General features: G+C 35.4%; 1 protein-coding gene across 1 annotated transcript in view; it reads right to left on the minus strand.

Moving 5' to 3' along the window:
- Positions 1–6,619, minus strand: part of ed (hemicentin protein echinoid) — a 198,573-nt gene extending 191,954 nt beyond the window's left edge. Inside the window, exon 1 of the mRNA XM_089174974.1 lies at positions 5,544–6,619. Within this exon, the coding sequence (XP_089031100.1) occupies positions 5,544–5,598 (55 nt within the window). The 5' untranslated portion in view covers positions 5,599–6,619. The remainder of the gene's footprint in view (positions 1–5,543) is intronic.
- Between the last annotated feature and the right edge of the window lie 2,259 nt (positions 6,620–8,878).

Genomic DNA, 8,878 nt, shown 5'->3' on the forward strand with positions numbered 1-8,878 from the left:
AAGAGTGGGGGTGGTAGTAGAGGGTTTACTGCACAAGAGGAAATCCGCTTTCGCGATCGCATAACGGCAAACTCTGCTTTCCCTTACGGGAAGGTTGGTTGGGGAGGGTAGGAAAGGAGGGATGACGTGTGGACGAAGAGAAGAAAAGGGGGAAGAGAATAGTAAGAACAAGAATGAGAAGAAGAAGTAGAGGAAGAGAATTGAAATGAGAATATAGGAGCGAGACGGATAGTTAAGTTTGGTTGCGTCAAACCCTAACGAGGGACAAACTCGAAAGGAGCTGAGAAAATCCGAGCTAAGATATTCCTTTAGGATAAGACGGGAAAGAGAATGAGGTGGGAGGTTTAGAGAGGGTAAGAAGAAGAAGAAGAAGAAGAAGAAGAACTTATCTAAGAATCCTTCGCGCGAATCGTCCACGCGGTTTTCTCCCTATCTACGACTTGGCACCGAACCAACTCTATTTCATTCTCCCCTATCTTCATCTTTCTTTTGCTTCTATTTCTCTTTTTTTAACTTAAAGGAATAAAAAAAGATAGAGAAAGGTAGAAGGAATTTTTATCCTGCCCTATCCCCCCTACCCCATCCATTTCCTTCTTTTATTTTTCTACCCTTTTTTCCCCCTAACTTTGAGTCCTCTCTCATCCCGACTCTTCTTCTTCTTCTGTTATATATATTTTTTTTTAACAACTTTATCTTTCAACTCTTTATTTTCTAACGTGACACCCTCATTGCCGCTCGTGTTTAAATTCAAATTACGCTAATTCTTCATGCACGTGGGTTGTTATCCTCACCACTTGAAGTATATTCATGAACTTATATGTATACGTGTTAGATACACGTGTGTATGCGGTTACTTTCTCCCTTTTCTAAGAGAAGAGACATTCATTGGAGAATTGTAGAAGTTTTGAATGAAATGAAAGCGTTTCTATAGTGTTAAGGGTAAAATCGAAGACATGCCCTACTACTGTTGCTGTTGTCGTTGTTGGTACTACTGTTCCGCGGTTAGGCAAAGCCCGTTAACGTACGGATATTATTATCATTATCGAATATCGAGAGGTAATAAGCGTCTTTGGTTAATATCCGCTTTGCAGAAGCAAACCCAACGTCGATGTATCCTTCTCTCTCTCTCTCTCTCTCTCAAACCAACTAACCAACCAACAACCTCACCTTCTATTCCTCCCTTTTCTCTTCCACCTTCACCTCCTCCTACTCATACTCTTCCTCATGGTGCTCCTTTATCTTTCTCTCTGTCGGATATACCAACGTGTTAACGGCGATCGAATTTGCATTGTAAAGTGGTGGGAAAACGCCTTGGATATTGTCAGCCGTTATTAGCTCGGAACGTGCTTATAAGCTAACGAGAAGCTCAAGATTAAAAGGAAAATAGATATATATATATATGAGAAAGTGTATGGGTGTGTGAGTGAGTGAGAAGGTAAGTGATAATCTCATTTGCAACAACCGTTGATTAGAAAATATGTATATGTATATATTATTTCCAAATGATATGTTAAATTTCTATGCCTAAAGATAATCATTCAAACCAATCCTTTCGATAGAAAACCCTTTGAAGGGAATCTATACCTAGCACATACAAAATTCATTTTCCTACAAACGTATCATTGTAATAGTTCGTATTCGTATTATATTGAAGGGTATGTAGTTACGAATGCGTTAAATTGAAATTTCCTAACGGGGTTTTTGGGGGGATGGGCTGATTATCATTTGTGTTAGTAAACGATATTATATTTTACGTATGATTATGCATGTTTTTAAAAGAGAGAAAATCTATACAAAGTTTATAAGTAATATCATTCGGAAATATATATCTATATGTATAACTTCCCTTGTTGTTAACCGGACAAAATACAAGTTAACTCGTCACGGTGATTTAATTTATCTCTATCGTTGATTAAACAGTCAATATTAACGATTCATTAATTTTCATTTTCAAAATCGAAATTCTCTTGAAATTACGTTATATAACGAACGTTCAATAATATCTTTAGAAATTGGGGAAGGGTTGGGGGTGGGTAGGTTTCATTCGTAAAACGTTTATGTCACCTAATATTTGCTTCGTTATTTTTTATTGCATATATGCAGTCATTCGTAACAAAAACTCATTGACACCGAAACAAGATTATAACAAGGATTATAAATTGCAAATTTTCATATGGTATATCAAGTAATTCATCTGAAATTTTTTTATAAAAAAAAAAAGAAGAAAAAATGTTAAAGAATTGAAAAAAAAAGATGACGGTCTGCGGGTTAGATCGGTTTGCAGGATTCGCTTGGAATGCATCCGAGACACGCGATACCTATCGATTACGAATTTCGTGGTTCGATGTCTCTCGCGAACGAATTATACGCTTGAGCGAACTCACGCCGCAACCCACCATCCACCGACCCTTTCCCTTTTCCATCCATCCCTTCCATTCTACCTTCCATTCACTCGATCTATTTATCTCTCTTGCCGAACAACCCTCTTTCACTTTATTTCGTAGGTTACGCGTATACCGATTATTTCTACGTAAGTTTTGTATATATATATGTGTGTGTGTGTGTGTGTGTGTGTTTGTTTGTATTTGTATAAGTGTATAAGTCTGTTTCGTGGACAAATCGAACAGTGTCGTTAGATCAATTGTTCTTTCTTTCTTTCCATCTTTGTTACTGGTTGCTTGCTTGCTTGCTTGATTCCCTTTCCTACCCTTTCCTACCTTTTCCTTTCCCTTTAGAAGAAAAATGAACCGGCTGACGGTACCCTAGTACCCAAGACGACCTGGAATAACCTGTTGAGCCTCCTGTTTGACACCTACGACTATCGATACAACTACTTTACACTTCATTCGTAAATGGACTAGCAACACGTGTAACCGGGCTACTCGTTTTCTCGAGTATTATATTTTTTTCCCCCAAACAGTTTACGAACGTACAAATAAAATTCTTTTAAACGAATTTAAAATGAATAATTGAACGATTGAGAACCAATTTTTAAACGTTGATTTATAACAAATAATCCCCCCTAGTTTAAACGAAAGACTCAACAAAGTTAGAATTAATTATTCTTGAATTATAGATAAAAATTTTTAAACGATAATCCGTTTTATTATTCTGATTACATTTTTTTTCTATTTTTATTAAAAATAATTGGACACAAAAAAACACATGCACGCGATAAATTTAATCCGTTTGAAGGAATTAACATTACCGAACGAACGTGTGTCGTAAAAAGTAAAAACGTTTATTTATCGGCTTATTTATTTGTTCACTCGAGTATAAGTTACAACATAGAAACGTCGGAGGTATAGTTTTTACCGTACGAACAAACACACACGTAACGTAAACGTATTATACGCGTAAACCTAATACACACACACACACACACACACACGCGTGTACACGCGAGCCAGCTGGAAACTATAAAAAGCGTGGCGTTAGAACAAAAATGGAAAAAAAAAATTGAAAAAAAAAAACGGATCTCGCAATTACGCTAGGCAGTTTCCTTCGTCATCACCCCTTGCTACCCCTTCCTCATCCCATCCAATCCCATCCCCATACTGGACCGCCCCCTCATCGGGGTCAAGAGTGCGCTCGAATATTTCGACGAGGCGCTGCGCTGCTTTTTAATATCCGGTTAGTCGTACTTCGTAGCCCGAGTTAGTTAGTCATCCACGCTCATTTCGTGAAATAAAAAGAGGAGGTGGAGGAGGAGGAGTGGGAGGAGGAGGTGGCCGCGAATCAACCAACTACGGAAAACTATGACACGAATTTTTCGCGTTATTGTCTTGTCAAAAATGAAAAGACCACTACCACCCGCCATTCATTTTTCAAAGTTATTATTTCTATCAGTATTAATGAATAGGAGAAGTTCGATGACCTTTTCGTGATGATCATTCAAAATTATTAATGAGATGAATTATTTTATTTCACAGTATAAAAACAAGCAAATATAAATTTGGGATACGAATTTTTTCGATATGATTTAATTAATTATTCAATGTTGAGAACAAGTTTTTTGAATGTTATCCGCAAAATTGTAACCTAGCCCTTTTTTATATTAAAAAAAAAAAAAATAGGAAAGTAAAGGTTTAAAGGAATAGTTAGGATAATATCGAGAGTTGTAATAGTCCGTCGTGTGTTACCACCAGTGGCATGCGGAAACGCGTTGCGTTATCAAATTCCATAAATTCCGGTTTTATTACCTTTACCCGAAAAAGGTCCAGCTAGCTAAATGGATTCTAACGAATTAGTAAGACTAATTTTAACTTTGTGACTAATAACGTTAGATAGAAAGAGAAACAGCCTGTCATATAAAACGAAAGAGAGAGAAAAAGGTGCAGAAAAGTAGGAGTTGGGTGGGAGGTGGATGGAAAATATCTAGAGAGTAGAAAACGCGTAAGTAATGGTGTATAATACTAGATATAATACATTCTTAGGGTGTATATATATATATATAATACTTGGATAGACCGATCTGGCACGACCGGTATTAAATATTTCATTTCGCGCGTTCAGCGGGTTGACTATAGACAGAAAAAAAAAAAGAAGAAAGTACTCGGTACGCTTTGGCATAATTTTCCATGAGTACGACGATACGTTTCGATCGACGATAATATTACGTTGTAAGAAAGAAAAAGAACGTAAGGTAAGGAAGAAAAATGGTGCTGAATTACCTGCTACTTTCGACTTCAGAGTCGTTTACTACCACCACCACAAACACCTAACCACACACAGCACTCTCTTTTCTACTTTTACTTCTACTTCTTATTACACCTTTTCCTTTCTTTCTTTTCGTCCCTTCTTCCATTTCTTCTTATTTTTATTTTCGCGCGACCCTTTTCGCAGCATTTCCCAACTCTCTCTCTCTCTCTCTCTCTTTCACTCACTTTCATAGTTTCTTTCTTCGCTTAGTACCATTTCGAGAGTTTCATTAGTGACGTTGAAACATCGTACGACCAACTCTCTCAAGTAGTCTTTTTCGACGTTTTATGCACGCTAACTTTACAACGTGTAACGTTTACAACCCCCTACCCCTTCTAACTCCTCTATCCCTACCCCTTTTACACCAACACCTAACTCACAACCTCAATCAAACTTGACCAACCTTTCTCACAATTAAACCTTCCAACTTTTACCTATTATTTTATTATTCATTTTCCTAACTTGTATTCTTCTATTTTTGATTACCTATTATTTTTCCTACCCTCCCACCTCACCCACCCTTTACTAAACTTATGAATTATTCAAGAGAAATGTTTTCCTATCTGGCAAAAAACTCGTTTAATATATTTTTGTACTTTTTAACAAAGAAAACAAAAAACACACACAGATTTTTACTCTACTTTATTATCTTTTGTTTTCTTTCTTATGGTTGGGAGAACGGTTAGTCGAGGGTGGGTAAAATAGATCGCAGCGAATTAGTCAGTGAAGAAAAAAAATTTCAGCTAGAAAATAAACCCTCCGAACGCGTTAGAGAAAAAAAAAAAAAAAAGAAAAATAAGAAAAAAGAGTAAAGAATAGCAGGGATGATGTTGAACACTGACCTAGAACTCCGAACAGCGTGAAGAGAATCCTCCAGCTGATCCTCGGTACTACCATGATTCTTTCTTTCTTCTTTTTCTTCTTATTATCTTTCTTTATCCTCCTCCTCTTCTTCTTCTTCTTCTTCTTCTTCTTTTTCTTCTTTTTTCTTCTTTGTTTACTCACCACTGGTTGGCTATATTTTTATTTTTTTATGCGTTCTATTTTTTTCGACGTAAATAATCACAGAAAATATAATCTCAAATTGTTAGCTATTGTTTGTCAATCAAAAAAGTATCGAAAAGATTTTCATCCCTTTATCACTACCACCCCATTACACCTGTTCGATAAAATCGATTAAAATCTTACACTTTTTCTCGTACACATGGGATTATAAGTTTTTCAAATAAATTTGTAGATGTCATCGCAAAATTATTTCTATTTTGATGCATCGTTTATTTAAGATACATGTAATATAAATATAAAAAAAAAGTTTATAAACAAATTTTTTTCGCACGCTTGACACTTCACGATTCACCTTACAAATTACTTTTTAATCACCCCCCCTCCTTCGTTTACTCTCTTAATTATCTTTTTGTTTTCCTCAATGTTGCACTACAAAGCTGAGCCCTTTAAAGATTTAATAAATTCACTAAATTATTTGTAACACTCACGATTTAATTAATCGTCCGATAATTATTTTTCATTTTCAAAAACACGATGATGATTATGTGGATGACAATAAGCTGGCCTTTTAATTATTATTTATTTATTTTAATTTAATTATAAATTATTATTAATTTGCACGTCCTCTCCCTTCCTTCTCCCTCTCCTCTTCCACCTACTAATTTTTTTATTCTTCTTAAAAATTAGTATTAATTATTATTTTATATTCTTGTGTAACTCGTTTGAAATGAAAAAAAAGGAATTAAAAAAAGCAAATATATTTAATTCTAGTTGATTATTTCGTAGGACGAAATTTAGGGCGGGATCGCGCGCGAAAAGTTAAAAAACCCTTTTTCGGTATCGAAAGGGAAGAAGAAAAAGCTCGAAGGTGTCACTTCGATAGTCGGCGGTTAAGTGCGAGCGTGGAAGCTTCGACGTGGATTCTGCGTTGTGTACGAGACGAGGAAACTAAGAGTTACAGGGTGTTAGAGTGAGAAGGAAAATCGTGGAAGGATGAGGAGGAGTAAGAGGAGGAAAGGAGGAAGAGAAAGTAGGGGGGTGTTCGGTGGTGGTACGCGCATGCCTTTGGGGGTTGAACTTTCCAATCGTGGATTCGCAAGCTCGCGGGCTTATTCACCGTTCTACCTTTACGGTAAACGCGTCGTCGATTGCTTTACTTTCTTACAGATTTTTCTATTTTTTTATTTTTTTATTTATTTCTATCATTAATATCATTATTATTATTATTATTATTTAATTGAATTGAACAGTCAACTTATTCGATCTCATTTAACACGTGGTTGCAATGATCAACGTACTTGATCACACAAATGCTTGTTATTTTTATGAATTTTTTTGTTTTTATAAATAAAATTTTATTTAAATAACTCGTCCACGTTGTTCTACATTTATTTTTACGTAATATATTTTCACTTGATTTATATTTTCGTAATAATAAAGTACGATAGCTGCGGGGGAATTTCTTTTTCTCGTTATTCATTTTTTGTTTTGTATTTTTATTTTTATTTTTCTTTAAAATTACTTACTTGCCTGAAGCCGTTCGTACTACCTTCTCTCTCTTTCTCTCTCTTTCTCTCTCTTTCTCTCTTCTCGTCTTCGCCCCTTCCCCACCACCTACTCATTGAAAGAGAACGTAAACTGCGTCTGGCAGGTTAGCACGAGAATCATTTTACATCGTCTGGAGTTGATCGACGATTTAAAGCACCGAAAGAGAGAATTTTGAAAAATTTAATTTCGTTCAAACTCAGCCTTATCAGAAAAAGAAAAAGAAAGAGAAAGAGAGAGAGAGAGAGAGAGAAATTTTAAGTTCGAAAGTATCAACGATCGAGTATCGAGAGAGAATAATTTTAATCTTTCAGTACTTTCTTCTTTTTTTTTTTTTTTTAAGAAAAATCATACTCGTCGAAATAAAATTCTGTTAAACCGTGAATAAATAAATTCTCGTATCCTTCCGGTTTACAAAAAAAAAAACAATTCTACGATCCAACGAGTTTAACCATTATTATAATTTTTACCATTGGTACTAAAAAAAAAAAAGAAAAAAGGAAAGAAGAAAATGGATAAAATCAATTTGTACAAAATCATAGACATTTTCTATCGACGTATGATATTTCGATCGACGTTATTCGATTTTCTATCTAAAGTTTCGACATCGAATCTATCACAGTCTTTGGTAGTAAGATCGATCGACCTCTCGGCACTCTATTCCCAGATTCACTTTCCCCCCATTTCCACCTATTCATTCTATCTCTTTCTCTCTCTTTAAGCAGCACATTTCGCACGTACGCAAGTCAGACAGACAGACAGACAGACAGACATGGATAGGGGGAAAAGGGGGGAAAGTGTAGAAGGAAGAGGAAGGTCCTGTAGGGTCCTGGGCAAGTTACGATATTTCAAGCAGGGCGGAACAATGGCCGAGCTTAGTACAGGCAGCAGTATCTAATGGGTTTCTTAACGTAGTGGGTGTCAGCGTTTCCATGTCGTGCGACAACCATTAATATGCCTACCGGGCCGTGCAACGAGCATGGGCTCCAGGCTACCGTGAAATACTAGCATACATTCCATACTGACACTTTCCTACCATTTCCACTGTCCTACGTCACCCTTACCTACGTACGAGTTCAGATACTTGAATATTTTACTTATTGTTTTTAAATCCAAAACACATTAGATGTTTCATAATATGTTTTTTTTTTCGTGTACTAATTAAAAATGTTTTTTTATTGCAAAAGAATCTTATCTTGCGGAAAAATTCAATCGAACAAACTACTTCTATAAGATATGCATTCCATGTGTATGTGTGTGTGTAAAAATGTCATTAAGTGAATGCACACGTGAATTATAAATTTAAAATTTAAAGATTGGCAGTTTTATTTCACACAAGTACGTATAATTAAAATGAATATTTCTTTAAATAATGATTATTATTATACCGTGAATTAATTAATTTCATCTTCTATTATTTTTATTATTTTTCATAACAAAACTGAAACACAGGATGAGAATATTATTCTACCATTTTCCGATAATTTTTTTCTAACACATTTTTTTAGTATTTTTTCTTTTTTTTTTTTATTTCTTTAGATACGATGTTAAACAGAGTGCAAAAGGTGGGAGAAATGCAGCCAGAATGAGGAGGAGGATGAGGAGGAAGAGGTTGAATCGAAGTCAA

This window comes from Polistes dominula, unplaced genomic scaffold (genome assembly GCF_049000335.1).
Source record: "Polistes dominula isolate Pdom_NZ unplaced genomic scaffold, Pdom_raw_medaka contig_32, whole genome shotgun sequence".
In the NCBI taxonomy this organism is placed as follows: Eukaryota; Metazoa; Arthropoda; class Insecta; order Hymenoptera; family Vespidae; genus Polistes; species Polistes dominula.